Source organism: Onychomys torridus, chromosome 14 (genome assembly GCF_903995425.1).
Source record: "Onychomys torridus chromosome 14, mOncTor1.1, whole genome shotgun sequence".
NCBI lineage: Eukaryota > Metazoa > Chordata > Mammalia > Rodentia > Cricetidae > Onychomys > Onychomys torridus.
Genome location: NC_050456.1, coordinates 15,856,402 through 15,877,678, shown reverse-complemented (window position 1 = coordinate 15,877,678; position 21,277 = coordinate 15,856,402). Strand labels below are relative to the sequence as shown.

Here is a 21,277-nt window from a genome sequence, read left to right as displayed (position 1 = left end):
CCACATGATCTGGTTGTAAGACATTTTCTTAATTAGTCATCAGTGGGGGGAGGGTCCAACCCACTGCGGGTGATACCATCTCTTGGTTGGTGGCCCTGGGTTTTATAAGAAAGCAGGATGAGCAAGCCATGAGGAGCATGCTAGTTAGTGCCAACCCTCCATGGACTCTGCATCAGCTCCTGCCTCCAGGTTCCAGCCCTGTTTGAGTTCCTGTCCTGACTTCCTTCCTGATGAGAATGATGTGTAAGTGTAAGCAAAGAAAATTTTCCTTCCCAAGTTGCTTTGGTTATGGTGCTTCATCACAGCAAAAGAAACCCTAGCTAAGACAAGAACTTATAAATGTAGGTGGCTCATTTTCACATAGCAATGACAAACACTTTTTAAACCACTTCAGAAGTCTTTTAGTTTTAGAATTCTGTTCATTTCTAGGCTTTCCCAAGTTGAAGGCTCCACTCTCCCAAATGTTCCTCAATGATTTAAGATATCTAGAGCTAGCCATTCTTATCCATTGTTTGCCCTTTTCACTGCTTCAAAACAACCTAATGCCAAATACCAGATGATCTCTTCTAAGTTCTCGTTTAAAGAGGTCCTCACACATTTCTGCAAACATCATGGGACACTCTGATTGCACAATAGCTGGCATCTGACTTTTGTTATCTTGACTACCACATACTTATTCCAAACACTGCTTTTCTTCACCCTTGCTCCGTAGTTTTATCCAGTTTTCTACATAAACACTCTATTTCGGTCATAAAAGCATATTTTTTTAAACCAAATTATCAGAATTCTGGGGTTCTGGTCATAGACCATTATCAATACACAAACTTATGTGCTTTCCTTTTCTTTCAGCCCTCGGCCCGTCTTCACTATCATTTTCAATTGAGACAAATGTGTTTTGCACACTCGTGATGAAGCAGGAGCCTCACAGTAATCACCGTTCGTTTCCTCCTTTATCACTTGCATCACTGCAAAAGCACCTGAAATCCCCAGGCCTCCCACTCCGTACTTCCAACAGTGAGTCAGGAGGAGGTTCAGGACGCTTTCCCACTCCTTCCACTGTGATTGATTTCTTTCCTCCCTGCGCCAGATGCAACATTCTTTGTTAGGGTTCCACATAATCACACTGGAGTCCCTTTTGAGTGTTACTTGCCATCTTTTAGGTGATGTTCTCTGGTAGAAGAGTATAAAGAATACCTCCATTCTAGAAATCTGGTGAACAAGTACCTGATGTTGTACACCTAAGAACATACACCACATAGATGACGTCTCAGAATGATGGGAGTCCAGAGTTTCAGTCCTTGTTTGAAGCAGGAAATAACCTGAGGCCCTGAGGTACAGTCGTCAGTGTTCAAGATGACAACGTGCCCAGTTTGAAGGACTTGAGGTTGAATAAGTAGTATACTGGTTATTAATTACAGGTGACTTTGGATAAATTACTCACATATTCAAAATTGCCCCACTAAACGGGACAAGTACTACTATAGACTGTACTGAATTCAATGAATAGCATGTGAAGTGGGAAACATTTAATAAGTGACAACATGTTAAGGACCCCCCCCCCCCCGTGGCACACTGTCAGAACAGCTTGGGTGGGTTTGAAATCAGTTTTTCAGAGACTTCAGCTTTTCCCCTAACCCGGTTTCCTAGCATCAGGACTTAAACTACTAACTTGATGCATGACCTTGAACAAAATATTCACTGAGTCGCTTTCCTTACCTATAGAAGAAAGAACTTGATTAGATAACCTCTAAGGTCTCTGCAGATGCTAGTATAGCTACATCCCGCCCCCGCCCCCGCCCCGACTGTGGATGAGCTGAGGCTTAGGGTTCCTGAAACCGCCCGAAGCTATGCACATCGTGGGTGCCCAGATGCCTGCATTCGTGCAGTGGGAGGCTGCGCACACCCTCAGCTGTTGCCTCTTTGGTTTGCCTCCCGGGTCTGTGTGGGGACCACATCTCGCTTTATTTATTTATATCCTGGCTTGCTCCCGAAAGCACATAAGGGCGCCAAGACACACACACAGTAAGTCCCCGACAGTGTCACACGCTGGGAGAGAGAAATCCTCTGATGACATCTCCCTTAGAAAACCGCCTCCCGGAGATGCTAATGAACGCCTTTTGCCGAACTCTCCGGGTCCCCGCTGGGCTTCAGGTCTCCTGCCCCGGCCGTCTACCCCTCCCAGCGGTCACTCAGACGCCCTTCCCGGACTAGCCCAAACTGTCACCCGGGAGTCCCAGCTGGACCAGGATCCCGCCCGCCTCCCTCTCTCGCCTCTCATTGGCTGGTGCCGCCGTCACTCCCGGCACGGCCCCGCCTCCCCGCCTAGCGCGTTTTGTGGACCCCTCGGTTTCCGCGGCAAGCCGCTGACGTTTGCCTGAGCCGTGTTGCCTGGGCCCCGCGACCTTTCACCCCCCGCCTCCCCGCGGGAGCGCCCCGGCCGGCTCCGCGCCCCCGCCCGCCCCCCCGCGCGCGCCCCCGCCGCCCCCCGCGCGCGCGCCCGCCAGCCCGCCCGCCCGCCCGCGGCCCCGCAGGCGGAGACTCCGGCGCGGAGGCCGGCCCCGCGCGGCGCGTGTGGGAGTCGCGGCCCCTCGCGGCCCCCGCCCGCCCGCCCGATCCGCCGCCCCCCACGCGCGGGAGCCACGATGAGCGCGGGCGGGCGGCAGCGGCGCGGAGCAGCGCAGGCGGCACACGCGCCCAAGCAGCGGCGGCGGCGGCAGCAGCGGGAGCGAGCGCCGCGTTAGCCGGGTCCGCCGCTCCGGCCGCCCGCCGCCGCTCCTCCTCCCGCTCATTCACTCGCCCTCCTCCCGGCCGCCCGCGCCTCCTCCGCTCATTCACTCCCGCTCTGCCCGCCGCTTTCTTCTCCTTCTTCACCCTCCGGCTCCCACACCCCCTCCATTCCCGCTCCTAGCCGACACTGCACTGCAGCTGCTCCGCGCCCTGCCCCCTCCCCAGTGAGCACATCAGCCACACTGCTCGCCGCCTCTGACTGCTATTGATCCGATTAAAGAAAAAAAAAACCTTAGCAACCCAAAACGCAAAAGAAAAAAAAAAAGAGAGAGAGAGAAAAAAAAAGCCAAAACAAAAGGGAGCCGCTTCTCCCGGTGCAGCGGCAGGAACTGCAAGCATGATGGCGGCAGCTCCCATCCAGCAGAACGGGACCCATACGGGGGTTCCCATAGATCTGGACCCGCCGGACTCGCGGAAAAGGCCGCTAGAAGCGCCCCCTGAAGCCGGCAGCACCAAGAGGACCAACACGGGCGGTGGGTATCGCTTCCGCCTCCCGCCCCGTCCCCGCCGCCCTCCCGCGCCGTGGCCGCCGCCGCCGCCGGCCGTCCCGCGCCCCCTCCCCTGCACCTGCCCCGGCCCCGTCTCATCAAGATGGCGACCCGGGGTTCCGAGCCGACCCGCTCGCCCCAGCCGGTGCTGGCCCCGGCGACAGGGTCCGCTCCCGAGGCCGCCCCCCGCGAGAGGTGATGGCCGCCTGAAGATGCGCGCTGCATTTAACAGTCTGAGCAAATAAATAAATAAATGGCACTTGGGTAGAGGCTTGCAGATGCTGGGGGCACCGGAGACTTTTGCCTCTGTCCATCCCCTTTCTCTGGGCCACAAGTAGTATGCAAAATCTTGATGAGTGCATGCCCTGAGCGCACTTACATGGTCGGTACAAATATCGCATTGATTTGTCTTCAAGGGTATGCATACGAGGGGGGTGTCTGGTACGGTGACTTGTTAGTTAACATCCTGCGCTTCCTCGGAAGATGAGTTATAACGGGACCGCTATCGCTTCTTCATTTGCACTGGAGTCATCTTAACAATGCATCCAATGCATCGAAGCAGAGGTGAATTTATCTCCAGCATATACATTAGAGATGGATGGGGGTCTTGTGAGTGGCACCTCGCAAAATTCGGAATGCTCGTTCACTGTAAAGAGCTGGATTTACCGGGAAGTTTCCTATTTAAGACGTGATCAGGTTGACGGAAACTAAAAGTTTATGGAGTTGGCTTTATTTTCTGAAACATTTCATTTTTCTTTTTCATGGCTCATCGACCCCTCTCTCCGTTTTATGGTTCTTTTGGAGAGGGAGCATTATCTGTTAGGATTTGGTCACTTTGGAGTGTATTTAGGATAAATAACTCCTAAGCTTTTTAGTATTGGCAAGATTCTTAAGGTCTTTTAATTAATGAGCTTAGACAAGATCATAGTAGGACTTAGAAGTGCTACGGAAATACATCAGGATTACTTACGTTCTTAGTCCACCACCATTGAGGCTCCCCCACCCTCCCCCGCAGTTTCTCAAAGCTTAGAATAAACCCTACAGTTTGGGTGGACTGTTTTGCAGGAAGACGGTTGTTTTGTATACTTAAAGTCGGATATAGTCAATGATTAATTGTAGTCTTCTATGCTTGCTATGACAGAAGAATTTAGCGGATCACTATTTACAGTGTTGGAATTTTTTTTTCGTCTTCAGTATGTTAAGTGAAGGTTTGTCATCTTATAAATCTCTGAAGTTTTGTTAAAGGGTCAGTTTCTTTCATTTTGCCATAGTAACCACAGAATTGGAAGACTTTCAGGTTTGGAGTAACAACTGGAATTTACTCATCAGTTTTTACAGTGCTGCAAATTGTTAGAACATGTGAATCCTAAAAACTGGGAAGGCTTTTGTAAATGCTTGTTTTTCAGTGTAATTGGTGGTTTTCATCCCTTAAGCATTTTTAACTGCTGTTTTCTGCAGCTATGTGCCCACTGCTCCAGTTACTGTTTTTCTCTCTTGAGGGTGGATGGGGGATTCAAAGTTGAAAATGATCATGTTAATCAAATGTATTTCTTTACATTTTTCAGAAGACGGCCAGTACTTTCTAAAGGTTCTCATACCTAGTTATGCTGCTGGATCTATAATTGGGAAGGGAGGACAGACAATTGTTCAGTTACAAAAAGAAACCGGAGCCACTATCAAGCTGTCTAAGTCCAAAGATTTTTATCCAGGTAGGTGAAATGGTGAAGAAATTGTTTGATGAATTCCCCAAGGAAAAACATCGAATATCTACATGTGTTGTGTGTTGTCTTAAAGGAAAATTTAAATGGTGGAGATTTGAATGTTACTACATTAGCATACATTGTGGAAAAATTTCCAGCTTATTTCCATTGTTGTTCATGTTTTTTTTTTTTTTTTCATTAATTGATACACTGTGTATGTGGTTTATACTAATTGTGATACAATTCTCTGGGTGTTTTGGAATGCTAATTGTTAGCACACAAACTTAAAAATTAGAGATAGAAACCTGGACAGTTGGCATGAGGGAATGTGGTTCTTCTGAAGTTTACAGACATCATTGTAATGACAATTAGTTGAGAGTGAATTCAGAGGAGGGGGTAGGGAGGCTTCTTAAAGAATGGACCATTTACTTCTGATTCCATTATGCACCTCTTTCTGCTTCATTGCTTTGTTTGTTGGCCTTGGATGAAGTAAGGAGGACAAGTGTTGTCTCTTAGATGTTTCAAATACTTCAGTAATGTAATTGGGATATGAAATTCCCTATTCTGCCGTGCAAGAAGTAAAATAGTGTTTTAGAATTTGTGTTAAGAGCCGTATTTGATCGAAATACTTTACAGCGTGGTACAGTAACCTGCTAGATTATGGCAGGTTTCCTGGGTTGCTTGTGTGGATTTGCTTTTTGTCTTTTTGCTATGTTTTGTTTTACTTTGGGGCTCCCTCCCTTTGTGTTGTACAGTTCTTCATGTTCATCTTTCTCCTTAGTTCTGTTACTCGACGTATATATTTTCAGTAGTGAAATCACAGTGGAGTAGTACAACCCCAGGTGCAATATCGTTAGCTGGTTTGCTTCACTTAGATAAAGCTTTCTGTAATTTCTGGAGGTTGTTTTACTGTGATGACTACAAATAAATCAGTTCAGTGCTGAGGTGAGCTATGCTGCTTAGGTTTTTTTTTTTTTTTTTTTTCCTAATGGTAAAGAAAGCAGTGTTGTTTCAGAGATCCTAATTCACCAAGAGCTCTTTGGTACAGCAGACACTGGCATGGATGGAGGCTCAACCGTGGAAGGCTTCTTCTTCACAGCTAATCATTTGTGGTGTAAACCGACCATTTACTGGAGGGGGTTTTGGAGTGGTTGATGCTGTACTAGGTGAACATAGTACTTTTTGGCAAAATATTGTTTATTAAACTAACATGTAACCTGTTAGCTACTGCAATCCTCTAAAGTTAGCTACTCCCTGTCTCCGAAACTTTCCTGATGCAGTTGGGAAGTTTACCATATTCATGGTGGTGCACTGAACAGGTATATTACAATAAAAAATCAGTGTGGGATTGTGAAAATACTTAGTTTAAATAAAAGCACTCAAAAGAGCTTGATTGCAGAATTAATAACACGATAGTTCGAGGAAGAGCTGCAGTGGCAAATTAAATACCCTGTCAATAGATGAAAATGAAAACGCTTTTCTGCATTATACATGAGGTACTGTCAGATAGGTAGGGGTGTTACAGAAAATTGATGTTTAGCCAGGACATTCCAAATACCAAATTAAATGCCTTTTCATTTGAATGTAGTTTATTTTTAGTGTGTTGGAAAGGGTGCACTAAGAAATAGGTCTTTTGTTTCTAGTCCACTTATTTTTACATTATTTCCTTGTTACCTGAAAATTACTTATTGTATTTATAGTTTGAAGATGTTATACATAAGTACATGTATATATTTATGTATATATATATATGTATATATTTCAAGAATATTTGGGGGGGAAATGTGAAGCTGCAATGCTTTGAATAAAATCTTGTAAGTGTAGTGACGTAACCTGATCAACTATGAGTTAAAGCATCAGCAAGAAGATGGCTTATTCTTGGCCTCTAACAGGTGGGAGTCGATACAGACTATGACACAGTTTTAAGGATAAAACAAATCCCTGTAGTTTCTAAGAAGCTTTAAGAATTCTGAATAGTTTGTATTAAAATGTGATTTTTAATTCAATAATTAACTCTTTGGACAAACACATCTACAGTTTTCCTATGGGCTTTCTCTTCATAGTTAATGAGAACTGGTAAAATTATCTATGGTCTTAGTAATCGTCATTCTACGAGCCTTTGAGCCTTTTTTCTACCCTTCTTATACACGACAGATACTGTCTGTGCTCATCCCCAGATGAACTAAATTATAAACCATGATTCACATTGTGGGGTTACAAAGAAAGTCCTATAGGCTTTTGCAGTGATTTCGCAGCCCCTTTTTTGTGTCTCTCAGGTAGACAGAAGCCTACGCACACAAATGTGTACTTATGATTGCCTTGTTCTGCCAGAATGGACATTCCTGGGTTGATTTCAGTGAGACATTTTCCTGGTTTTTGTTTGGTTAGAGTATATTTGGGATAAAATTGCATCTCAGTTGTAGAAACTGCTGGATTTACTCAAATTACCTGACATTTGAAATCCAATATAAGTGTATTGCTAAACATTTAGTAAAAATACTACTGTATTTTTCAAAACTTTTTCTCAGAGGGTTAACACAGATTGTAGTTACCCTTTAGAACATTTTAATATACCTCAACTCAAATGATAGACACATGTAGCTAATACAGTTTCTATAAATGTGTTTGTCTTTTTGGTCAGATTGTATCTTTGCCATATCATAAAGCAACCTACATTTCTGATTGATGATTTTTAAACTTCAGTCAAAACGAAGAAGACAAAATAAATTATATGAATTTAAAGTTTATACAGCTGAATATTGTATGTATTTCAGTGTGTCGTGTATGAAGTGACTAGGGGAACTGTATAGTGCATAGTTGAACTGTGCATTTCAATCATTGGAATCAGAAGAAAATGATCTACAAGTAGATTTTACTTTGTGTTCTATATATTTCTTCTATATATTGATTTCCTAAGACTTAATCTTACAAGATGCAGACTTGTCATTGGTGGCTTAGGAATGTAGCTTTTTTTCTAACTTAAAGAAATCTAATTTGACTTTAAATTTATGTATTCTTTTATAAGTAGGTTACATAGAGCTGCTTGTGGTAAAAAGCAGCTTTCTTGCTGTAGGGGCTGAATTACTGTCTACATTCTCAGAAGGGTAGCTACTGTTATTTTTTAATTCTTTTGCCTGTCATCTGAAGATGTTTTATTTTCATTAATAGATTGATTTTATCTGTTAAAATTTAATACAAGGTTCAAGCTTGTTATTAGAGAAATGTATTGAATACATTCATTATTGGTTCAGAATAATAAAGAACATATAAATATTTTCATGAGTGCCTTGAATATTAGAACACCTCATACTTGATCTGTTTCTCTTCTGTGACACTGGAGACATCCCATATGCCAATCAAACAGGACTCTTCCTGTAATGTTGGAATCTATTCATGTGTATTCTGTATTGTTTTAGTATATATTCTTATAAAACTGAATCATTTTAAATATAAAATATTTCCTTTTATGTTGCTTAAGTTAAAATTTGAATATGTTGCTTCTAGATTCATCAAATTATGACTTTAGGGATATCTAATTTAGATGATACTTTACGAAAAATTTGAAGTCTTTTACCCATTTTTTTTTTTAATAGTGAAAAAGCCGACTGTAAGTTAAAATTCTTTCAGTGAAGGAACTGCATTGCACCATTTTTGTTTTGACACGGATAAAATTCAGTTGTTTATTTAACTTTTGGCGTTGAAATGTGTAAGATACACACACACACGCACACACACACACACACAGGAAATAAAATTTAAGTAGAGATTTTGTTTATATGGTTGAAGGTAAAGTATGGTGATACTGGTAATAAATACCTTGTGGATATCATTTTCCTCACAGCTTCTCAGAATTGTAAGCTATACGTTTTTCTTTGATCTCAGTTGCAAAATGTCTTAGAAATTTATTGATACACATTATAAGGCAAGATCAGTACATAGGTAGAATGGTAACATGTAAAGAAAATAAATTATTTTGATCTCAGAACTTGTTGGTTGGTGTAATTTGGTAGTGACCACTCTCTGCAGCTCTGATTTCACTGGTACCAGAGAGTTACTGTACATGAAGCATTTTTCTCTATGATCTTAAAGTTGTGATGTTTATGTTGATATAGTACCTACTGTTGTGGGTGACTTTATATTTCACTTTTCCAAATGCTTAGGTGAAGGAAACATACTGTTCACATAGACAATAGTATTGCTTGAAATTTTGCTTTATTCTCATTTTTAATACTTTATTTTCATATTTTAACAGTAGGAATTCTTTACACATGAAAGAGTGTTATTGGTATGCCATAATATTTATGAACATATAAAATTACTTTTGACACTAATCTCATGAATGCAAATACTTTGTGGCAAGGGGTTTCTAGAAATATGAATTAGCATAACATGCCTTAGGTGTCTTCTTTGTTTGTTCACTTTTATTTCATTTTTACATTGGATCTTCTACCACCAAATTAAAAAATTGTTAAAAGTCATTAGCTTATTGTATTGATGTTTTCATGAGTTTTTATGGCACAATGTCACTTTGAAATGTGTTGTTTGAAGCCTTCTGTGTTTTAGAAAAATAGCTCACTAGAAATATGTGATATTGTAAGGCATAATCTAACATTACCTTACAGACACCATGCCATATGATTTCAGGAATAGTGAATTGGGGAAGTAGTTGAATGTGTGTTTTGAGGATGCTTCATATTAATATACCAAGAAGAAAAAATGATCCATAGTATAGAAATGCTAAGTAATTTGTGGCATCGCTAGAAACCCCTGACAGCAAACCACCAGTCAACAACTTGTAGATCATTATAATTACTTATTTTGCTTTAGCCAATAAGATGTTTATTTTTAATTTAGTTTACGTCAGTGCCATTTATCAGACATGTTATACCACCTTTTATCTAAACTTCAGCACTTAATAAACATCTTTTATAAAATGATGGGGTTCGGTCGTAGTTGCTCTTAGTTTAATACAGCTTTACAGCGCAAACCTCAGGAGCAAGTGCAGTTTTCAGTCTGAAGCTGGAGGGAAGGTGATTGGAGATTTGTGCTTGATTGCCATCTCATTTCCATCTTTGGATACAGCGCTAGCATAAAGTTAAACAACATCTGCAGAGGTCTGACTGACAAACATCCCTCTGGGACTCATCCCTGCAGCTTGCAGCAGGTGCATTCAGCTTTGCAGTCTTTTTTCAGAAAGAGGTTGGTTGGTTCTAACGTTTATCAGTAAACCAGAGGGAGCAAGTGACTAGAGAGAGGTGGTTGGTTGTCACTTGTCCGGGGCTGGAGTTCTACAGGTAATTGGAATGGACTGGCAGGCGCCGCAGCAGTGCATGTCTCACCATTGCATCGCAGCTGCTGTGCAGCTTAATTAACCTGACCCTCAGAGACTGAAGTGTCATGGTAGAGATCGCAACATTCGAGAAATGAAGCAATACTTTTCAATAATTTTTTTTTTTTATGATTGAGTCATTGAAATTCCCATTTTCTCCATCTTTAAAGAAACAGCATGCTCACACTTTTAATGTGAAAATATTTGTAGGTGAAATGATTTTCCAGTGATCTAATGGAATTCAAATAATGGAAGGATCCGAGCTTTCTTCAGTGTCCAGACAAAAATAAAATGCACTGAACGTCCAATTCTGCAAATGCATTTTTTAAACCATGAGTGAGTGGAAATACCTTGTACTTTAAAAAAAGTAATCATTTGTCAATTATTATCTTAGGTAAATATTTGATTATTTGTTTATAAGTTAACACATGTAAACTTCAGTTATGTCTTTCATGTGCTTTCACACATATTAGTAAACAAAAGGATCTTATTACAATCCTGTGTATTAATAGGCCCTTGAATGTAAAATAGTTCTTAACATTGACAGAGAATCTGGGAAGATGCTACTACATTTGAAAGTAGTGGAAATACAAATACAGGAAAAACATCTTAAAGAGCATAGGGAGCAATTGGTCCCCAGACTTTCTGCTGGTTTTGCTAATATGAATTTTTTGAGGACACACTAACTGTAACTTGTTGATGCTAAGGTTTTGAATTTACACTGATTGTATATACCATTCATTTTTCCATGAAGATTCTCTTTTCAGTTTTGATTCCATGAACTCTTAGATTTTGACCGTATAAAATGACAGTCGACTATTTTACATACATACTTCATTATGATTTTAAAAGATTTGATGAACACAGAGGAAGAGTAAACAATTTGAGACTGCAAAGCAAAAAAGAATACTATCTTTTTTTGCTGATAACTTTTTAGATAATTTCAGTATTGAGAATTTTAAACCATGATATGGGCATCAGTCCCTGGCAGATCTTGACCGTGCACAAGCACTGTGTGCATTTTATCATTGATCCATTGCTGCATCCTGCAGGGTCTGCCAGCGTCATTGACAGAACCAGGTGAGAAATGAAAGCATCTTGAGTTTTGTAAGAGCAAGATGATTCAGCTACTGTTACTTAGTATGGAAAATACATTTTTTGCAATTCTTGAGCTAGTTTTATTTGGTAAATACTTAAAATTATTGTTATTTTTCTTGTTTGTGGACCTACTTTGTGTTTTACTGTTCAGTATTACCTATATTTTTTAGTAAATTTTACTGAATACTTGGCAGTTTTTATATTTTAGAGGATATTCTTTTTCTTGTGAAATTGTGCACATACTTTCTCTGAAGTTTGGAGAAATAAGTCCTCTTTCCGTTTCACAGGTTTTTTTTTTTTTTTTTTTTTTGCCTCATTTTACTTTGGAGGCCCCATAATGCAATTCATAGGAAGGATTTTCACTCAATTTCAAGAACTGAGATTTCAAACCCTGTGTTCCTTTTAGTTGTGATAAATTCAGTGTGATCTTAAGGAAAGTGGTCTTCATCTAAATGAATATTTCACTGCTCTAGGATAAGATTGGGGTTGATTGCATTTTAAGGTATGTTCTTTGTGGGTGGGAATGGAAGGGAAGAAAGGTGTAGCTATTTCTGTAGCACAGAACAATATAGTGGACCTGTTTTTACTTCCTCTTTATTTGTTAACAAATATTTTAGAAATATAGTTTTTCAGTTCTAGATCAATTTCATCTTTTAAATGCCTGTTTATTTCAAAAGATGCTGCAGATAAATGAACATTTATTAGAGAGTTTGTCACATGGCTTGTCTTGCATTATATATTTTAAATAAGACTTTTTTCCCCTAATATTGACAATCATGAAAACACCCTTAAAAGTAATTAAAAAACAAAAAACAACCGTCTTGGTTTCATTAAGTGTAGTCTTTCTGGAATCTTCTCTTGCCAATTGTTGAGTGTATCAAATGCTTCCCATTAGTGCTGGTGTAGACAGCTATTTTGTCCTGTTACTGGGGTCACTACAGAGTATCCTTTCTTCCTGAAAGGAATCTAGTCCCTTGTTGCTGCACTCTAAAAAACTATGCTTTGTTATTGCCTCCACATTTTGGATTTAATTGTTTATATTTTGTGGTGTCTTTACCAGAAATGTAATATGTCTAAAGCTCTCTATTTAAAGCGTTTTGGGCGACAGTGGAGTCATGGAACTATGTGAAAATGGGGAGCTTAGGCACGCCATCCTCCAGAGCGTAGGGTTAGAGCTGAGAAAGGCAGGGAGCATTGAAGTGCTGTGTACAGGCCTGCAGTAATCATGCTGTCCCCTTTCCTTGGAGTAAACATCCTGATTTCCTATTGAATTATAGTCAGAACTTCACTATTTTACGTTACTCTTTCTTCCTTCCTTTTTGGATATGACTGAGAGAATATGTTCTTTTTCTTTCCCTTTGTTTTAAAGTCTACATATAATTTTTACAAAAACCAAGATTAAAAACTCAGTGTGGTTGTCTTGTGAATAGTATTTTTGTAGTTGATTTATTCCTGAGAAGGTCCAGTGGCATCTCCTTCTGCCCTTGCACACATTCAGTAGAAGGTACATTATACATTATAACGACCGTCTGGACCAGTGGCTTTCTGTTTGCCTACAGTAGGTCTCTTTGACTATGGCAGTGTGTTAAGCGTAGTTAGACTTCTATAGTGAGAAGGTACTTCCTTCATTTATGAGCTTGTTTTTCCTTGCTTCCAGGTTTCCTTAGCTCAGGGAAAACTTTCTCCCATTAAAAATAGTGTTGACCTTGTTTAAAACGAAAACAAAACCATAATGTTGACTTTCTGTGTCAAGCTTTGCTTCCAAGGATTATGTGAGTTGTTCATGCTTTGCAACTTTTAGAAGAACAAAAACAAACAAAAAACTTTCCTAAGTTTGTCAAGTTTTACTCAGTAATCATAATGGTTTTAAAAGGATATATTATTAGGATTAAGAAAATGAATAAGATTAAGTACAAAATAACAAGTTAAAATTACCTCTATTAATTAGTACGTTTTAATTTGAAATATTATTCTTGTCTTTTTTGAAGACCTATTTCATTTAAAATTTCCACTTTTCTGTCAGTTAGCATTCTTATGCCACTTTCCTTGTGATGTGTGCTTAAGAAGTATTTTTTAACATTGCTATTTAAATACTTAATGTGATTTTGAAGATTCTCTTACACTGTTTTAAGTTTAAACAAAAGACCTTAGTGATTGCCTTCACTCAACAGATGTGTATTTAGATTAAGGTGCATTGGGTGTGGGATTTTTGTCAACCCTCTTGAAGGCCATGGTGGTCAATATGCAGGCCAGTGTTTTAATCACAGCTCATACTAGAAATGTAAGTGAATATGGATGGGTGGATGGTTCCTGTATGAAGTACTTCTATACTATCAGTAGGGTAGATATAGAAGGTAATCTATTCTTAGTATTTTTTTGGCATTTCTAGCTTACTTTGGTGGAGTGCAAGTGGTATGTGCGTTTATGTGTGTGTATAATGTATAAGCAAAATCTGCATTTCTGGAAAAGTTAAACCCTGTGCTTAGAAATTCCAGGAAGAAGAAGAAATTTGGATAGGCCAGGAATTGGTGAGAATTAAGCAAGAAGAATAAAGTGTGGGAGACCTATCTTACTTTCTTTTGAGCATTGTAGTCTTGTGTGAAGGAAACTTAACACCCATCATTCTGGAGAGCCCTTCAAAGCCATGTCTGAAATGGAGACTGCCTTTAATATAAACTGACTTAAGCAACATAAACTAATTAGATTTACTAAACAAAGAGATTGAAAGTATCTGTATGTGAGATTATGCAGTTCTTTCACTTTATAGTTGAGTCTACATGGCCCCTAATGATTTTTCTTATTATACTTTGGAAATCACCATTATTAACTAAATAATGTAACAAAGTAAAGTAACATAAAAATGGGAGTGTTAGATTTTGTATTTTTGATGTAGTTTTGTGTTCTTATCTGTCTGTAGTGATGAAGTTAATATTTGTAATTTTGTTGGAGGAATTTATAATATCACTATATTGGCTGACCAAATTAATTTTATTGTTAATTAAGAAGAATGTATACCAGCTATATCATAGAATATAACCTACTTACTTGGGGCTTTCACTTAATTGACTATTAAGATATTATAATACATTAATTTCTTTAAAATTTGAAGTCTAGGAAAGGTGAATTTGCAATATCAAATGCACCAAGTCTTGCAATATCAAATATCAAAAACAAGTCTTTCAATACTTGGTTAATATTTAAAATTTAAAGAACATGCAATATTATTCATTAAGTCCATTTTTGCCACAATAAACTAATGAAATGGCTAAGATTTAGTAGCTAGCCTGTTTTTAAACACGTTTTGTATATATTAAAATAACAAACATAAAACAAGAAACCAAAAGCTACTGTAGAATAGTGGGTCAAAACCCCATCATATGCCTTTACCTGGCTGGTCCCTTGCTCCTTTCAGCCTCAGCATATATATAGTCTAACAGTTTGATGGATGCCTATGTGCCCTCTTTGGGATGGAATTAAGTATACAATGGCTTGATGACTTTATTTTCAACAATGGGATATGAAACAAGGTTTTAAACGCATATCAGTAATGTCTGACTATAGGAATGTTTGGCAACTGTTTAATGGGAGAATTCTGTGGAGAAGTTGAATTCCCTCATTAGAGGGGTTTGGGAAGAGTCTTTAGATTTCACTGAGAAGCTCACAGGAGTTTGAGGGTTAAATTTTAACTTTCTTGATGGAAAACATTAGGAGGGTCATTTGAAGCAAAGAAACCAAAAATACATAAACATGAAAATATGAAAAAAAAAAACCCAGGGATATCTGGGCAGTTTTGCATTTCTTGGGTAAGAAATGGGTTTTGCCAGTGGGTAGCTTATTTAGAGCTCAGAAGCTCTATGACATTTCTTGTATTGGCTGTTTCTGTGTAGTGCTGGTGGTCATGGGGAAGTACTATAGATATTTGTGTGGGTAAGAAACAATGCAGTACATATAAGAAACAAATATAGGTAAGATTTTAAAAATCCACCTGTTTATCTGTCCAATGACTGACAGTGTCAGTACCATTTAAAGTCTGTCTGTGGAAATGTAAATATATCTGTCTATAAAACCAGTGCCATGGACTGTCGGAGTTGTCTGAACACAGAATTTATCTTGAGATTGGAGAGCTTAATTTTCTACATAAAAACTATAGGCAGAATCAGAGGTGAATTTATTTAGAAAGGAAAGGCAGTGGAAAAGGTGAGGGAACAGGGAACACAAAAGAGATGTCAAAAAATGCAAATTGTCTTTAATGAAGTAATTATATGCCAAACTTGGAAGAAAAAAAAAAAGAACAAGTGTCAATGAAAAATGTTTTACAAGCTTATGCAGCAAAGTTCTCAAAGTGTCTGTATTTGACACTCATGCATTTGTATCTCTTGTCTATTCACGTGCTTAAAATTACTGACCCATTAGTTTCTTTAACTTATTTGCTTGACACCCAACAGCTAAAATTGTGTGTGTGATAATATTTCCCCCAGTTCTTAAATTATTTGAGTATATAGTCCTGTCTAGCTTTTTTGGCATGTGAAAAGTTACGTGTTTAAGCTGATGAAATGTCATGATTTGCACAATGAGTACATTTATGTGTGTTTTCTGTTTTTTAAATGTGTGATGTAGATGCCACCAAGACACCAAAGCTGTAGTCCATTACAGAAATACTGCTGTGTTGGGACAATGAAAGTGAAAATCGAGTCATTCATTTGGTGTGGATTTTCTGTGATGTCCTTGTTCTGTTTACAATTTTATTTTATTACTAAAAATTGGCAATATTATTTTTATCCTCAGTAAGTAAAGTTTATAAAAGATTAATCTTAATGGATACAGTTATCAGTGTCAAATGATTTTCAAAAATGACTGTAAGAAACATGACACTTTTTCACTTGGAAATTTAGTTTAAAATTTACCATTTTATATAAAATTTGTGAAATTATTGGCTACTTGTATAGAACAACATTAAAAATTGAACATCTGAAGTGACATTAAGCACCAGATGGGGATTTAAAATAAAAATATTCAAAGTGTAATCTTTATTTAAGTGCTATTTTAGATTCAATAATACCAGTTGTTTAACTCAAGGTTTAATTCAATATTTAAAAAAATCTTTATAAAATTTTTCCTGTTCCTGTCTTTCACATTATTGGCATGCTTTCATAATATAGTATGATGTCATGCCTTGCTTTTGAAGTGGTGGATAATGTGGGTCAGGACTGTCACATTTTTGCAGCAAATACAATTGTTTTGACAACAAAATTTATTTTTTTGTTTTTATTATTTTACGATAACTTTAAACTTTGTATTTTTTTTTAAACAAGCCTGCATTTAGAATGACTATTTTGTGTTTAGATGTTACAGGACTGAACATTTTCAACCATATTTTCTTCATAGTAATATTTAAATAGTTCTTTAGAGTTACTTACCAAGTCTGCTAAAGAGAGAAGGTATCCTGTTCCTACAGCTCTACCCATTTCAGCTATGTTTGTACACTTGACATCTTGTTTAAGAAGCAGAACCGCACTGCATATGAAAACACAGACTGTGATAATGAGATGGATATGCCGTATGTGACAGCTTAGGTTGGCATCCATCTCAGATGGCATGCTGAAGGCACTGGAAGGCTAGCATTTACAGTGCTGAAGAAGAGGCTGCTACTTTACCATGGACTCGCTCTTGATAGGCTTAGAATGGGGATGGACTTTTTACTTTAGAAGTCCATACTCTCAACTTTTGTAAAATTATTTTTGATTTTCGAATTAACTATGTGGAATGTGTCCTAGTTACTAACTTAGTCTTTGAAGTTAATATATATAATTTAATTAAGTAATTAAGAAGTAATACTAGTATATTTTTCCAATGCGAATGCTACATGTTCAAATGGTTTCCTAATATAAATATTTAGGAACTGAAATAACATTTTTAATTTTAGAAAAAAATATATGTCTTAGTAGAAAAAGGTTTGAAGTTCTATGGAGTCATCACAGAAATCACTAATAATAAATTGTAGTAAATACTTTACTGGTAGTATATTCAACTTTGAATTCGTATTGCTTTCTTAGAAAAAATACTGGTTTTATAATTTTAAAAAGTCCTGTTTTCATCAAGTTTTTATTGAAGGGCCTCCAAATTATTCAGAATATGGCGTTAGTAGTTAGTAGAAATGCCACATAATGGGGACAAATAATTTAGGTGTCTAAACAGACCACTTAAACTGTATAGAATAATCATAATTCTGTTTGAGGAATATTTTGAAAAAATTCTGGGCTTGGAAATTTTTTCAGTTAGTACTTAAATTTTATTTATTGATTGGGGTGTTATAAATTCTCCTTTTTGAAGATACATACTCTGAATTACTCTGCTCATATTCATGTTGTCTCTGTGAAAGCTAGTGAGAAAAGTTATGATCTTGTATTTAGAATTCTGGACCACATAACCAAGCCTGCTATATGGTCATCAACCCAAGCTTTATGAGAGCTCAGCCTTCTATTACTGATAACATTTCCTAAAATGTCATGTCACTAGCAGTTTTCATCTCTGTTTTCAGATTTGTTCAGAAAATAATAAGACAAAATAAGACTGACAAGTTATACTCAACTTACTAATGAACCAGCCTGCTGACTTCTGTCCTATAACTCTGTTGAATTACTTACAAATTTTAGTTTGGAAATAAAGTATTTAGAATTTAGGTAAAGATTGTCAAACTGCCATATTTATCCATTATTTATAGATCATAATATCATATATTGTAGACAACGTGGCAAGATTTTTTAATTAATACTCTGAAAATTCTGCAAATTAAAAGATTGTCATTAAAAGAAAACATGTAATATTTAGGCAACAGAAACCTGAACAGGTGTCCTGTGTTCATATTGATACTAGAATCTCCAAATTGTTTTACGTTTTGAGATTATTTATATGAAATGATTTTAAACTTTTAGTTTAGCCCTGTCAAATTTTGCTTTTTATTTTTAAGTTATAGATGGTTGTAATCATGAGATTATATAAATTATAGACAAGGCCAGAGAGATCTAGATAAATTGCTGTGATACAGCCAGTTCACTTTAATAATTACTATAAGCAAAACTTGCGTGACGAAAACATGCCATGTGTATAATGCAGTATGGTTATGGAGTGAGCACACTGTTTCAGTGTGTCTCGATACCTTCTGTGGTAAGAGTCAGATGAGCTGTGGTACCAGTGTAAACCTAGCCCTGTGATTTACTAGTTAATGCCATTTTAGTCAATGTTCCAAAATCTTGGAACTCTACTTTGAAAAAAGTCTCCTTAATGGTTTTTTTTGTCTCATAGTTATTAAGAGTTTGGACCAGGTAACCAATAAAAGAAAGATACACAACCATATCATAAAAATGTATGTGCTATGAAAAGTGTTTTATAACCAGTATTACTTCTTTTGATGTAGTGGCAAGAATTTGAAGTCGTAAAACATCCTATGAAATATGAGTTTGCTTGCCTTATTGATTCTTGAAAGTTAGGAATCCATTAGTCCCTTTCATTTCTGTTGTGTATGCAAATACACAACACTGTGATCATGAATGAGGAGCCTTAGCAAAAGTGCTCAGGAGTAAGTTAACTGCATGAGGAATATTTAGTGCCAGTTTTGTGGGATCTCAAGACACTGAGCTTTTGAAAGTCTCCTCCTTATAGTGAAAAGAAAGTATAGTATATTAAGCAATAAACTAGGTTTGTAGCTATGTAATGATTATTTGTAAGTCTTTTTTTTTTAGATTTCCTTTAGCTGCGCAGATAAATGTAAGGCTTTTGGCAAGATTTTTTTGTTTGTTTGTTTTTGTTTTTTTGTTTTTGTTTTTTTGAGACAGGGTTTCTCTGTGTAGCTTTGCGCCTTTCCTGGAACTCACTTGGTAGACCAGGCTGGCCTCGAACTCACAGAGATCCACCTGCCTCTGCTTCCCGAGTGCTGGGATTAAAGGCGTGAGCCACTACCGCCCGGCAATATATCCTCCATAACTCTAAACTCTTTTCTTCTTTTTCTTTTTTTTTTTTTTTGGCCAGAGCTGAGGACCGAACCCAGGGCCTTGTGCTTGCTAGGCAATCGCTCTACCACTGAGCTAAATCCCCAACCCCTTGGCAAGATTTTTAACGTTTAATTCATATGCTTGCAGTTTCCAAAAAACCAGAATATTTCAGTGGTGTATTCTACTAAAAGTGTCTTTTAGGGTCGTGTTTTATTCATTTCATTTCTCAACAAGTGTACGTATTCTTGATTGCTATCATAATCATACTAATATTTTACATGTCACTCTGTAATATTCATTGTATAAAAGTCTGTTTTCACATGACTTATATGTTAAAGTAGACATTATTTCATTGAATATTTGATCTTGTACAATAACAAGACAAAGACAAAGTCTTTTATTTTGTTTGACTGTGACCTTGTGGGCATAAATTTCCTGAGACAAACTGATTCCTGAATTACTCTGAAAAAAATAAAATCATAGTGAATATTTCATTGTACAGGGTAAATTTAGTTAGGAATACTAGATGATATATGAAAGTTAAAGGAAACAGCAAGAATATTTTATAAATGTTTTTAATTGTCAAAACAACTAAATATTGTGGGCGTAAGTATTAGAGCAGTGCAGTTATTCCGAGTTAGGGCCTGTGGATGTGCGGGTGAGTGACAGTGCAGGTGAGTGACAGTGCGGGTGAGTGACAGTGCAGGGGATTTGACAGCAAGTGTTGAAGTTCATCCAGGACACACTTTCATTTCTTGGACTAGAGGCCACGGTGAGGAGTTTTTCCTGCTTCTGTTCCTATCAGGATATGGTTTTAGAAGCAGAAGCATGAGCGAGGCTGTAAGCAGGCAGTAACACAAACTTTATCCTTCCTTGCAATGTTTCTTCATTCATGAAATAATTAATTGCAAAACCCCCTCCAACCATCCTCATTGATGATTTTATTTCTCATTTCATAGGAAGATAAAATTGTTTGAGAAGCCTCTTAAACTAGTGAGACCAGACCACCCATGTGAGTGTATCAGTCAGTGCCTGCATGAGAATCTTGCCTTTTCTTTTTGAGACAAGACCTCAGTGAGCACCTGGTAGGCTAGTCTCTCTCCTGCCTCTACTTCCTGAGCTGTAGGATTACAGGTGTGTTCCACTCTGTTCAACTACACTTGCTGTTTTCTTGATTTGGCAAACATCTCTGCCTAGAATAAACTGGCTTCTATTTTTAGACTCCATCTCCTCTTACCTCCTCCCACAACTGCATCATTCTTTCCTCTTTTCTCACCCTGTTGAAAAGTAGTTTTTTAGGAACTTGCTGCAATTTCTCCATTGCTGTAAGAACAAAAGGCATATTCCCCTTTATTTTGTTTTCCATTCCATTTGCTATGCTATTAACAGAATCGTCGGTCCACGCCTGTGCAGTTTCATGTGGCTCTCCTCCCTTTTCTCTTGTGAACCTATTTCATGGAATTTTAACCCGATCCTTCCAGTACAGCCCCCAGCTTTCTGTGATAGCAATTTTCAATGCGCCTCTTATAAGCACTGTTTGTTTGTTTGTTTATTTTTCCTGCAGCAAACCTCTGCCTTGCTGACTGCAACCTCAAACTGTATTTGCTGGATTCTTGTAATTTCTAGGCTCAGGTCTTGAACTATTTTCCTTTCCTATTCAATCTCACTGTTTGTAACCCTACCCAGTACCTTGGCTTCACACAACCTTTTTCAATGTTTGCATTTTTCAACTGCTCACTTTATGTTGTTTGTAAGTCTAATTTGTACGTTAAAATGAAATATGACTTTTAACTACCCTGCTGATGCCTAGTCTCACAGTTCATCTTCTTCAGTCTTCTGCATCCTAGTAACAGCATCATCCACACAGTTCCAATGGTCCAACACCTC

General features: G+C 38.0%; 1 protein-coding gene across 9 annotated transcripts in view; it reads left to right on the top strand.

The window, feature by feature from the left end:
- The first annotated feature begins 2,518 nt into the window (after positions 1 to 2,518).
- The window catches only part of Nova1 (NOVA alternative splicing regulator 1), a 127,113-nt gene continuing 108,354 nt past the window's right edge, over positions 2,519 to 21,277 (top strand). For 4 of the 9 annotated variants that reach the window (XM_036205371.1, XM_036205370.1, XM_036205375.1 and 1 more), the window contains exons 1-2: positions 2,519 to 3,260; positions 4,841 to 4,984. In XM_036205371.1, coding sequence (XP_036061264.1) covers positions 3,125 to 3,260; positions 4,841 to 4,984 — 280 coding nt within the window. In that variant the 5' untranslated portion in view covers positions 2,519 to 3,124. Of the gene's footprint in view, positions 3,261 to 3,408; positions 3,840 to 4,325; positions 4,484 to 4,840; positions 4,985 to 21,277 lie in introns of those variants that run through there. The other 5 variants (XM_036205377.1, XM_036205372.1, XM_036205374.1 and 2 more) reach the window with 5 other exon arrangements.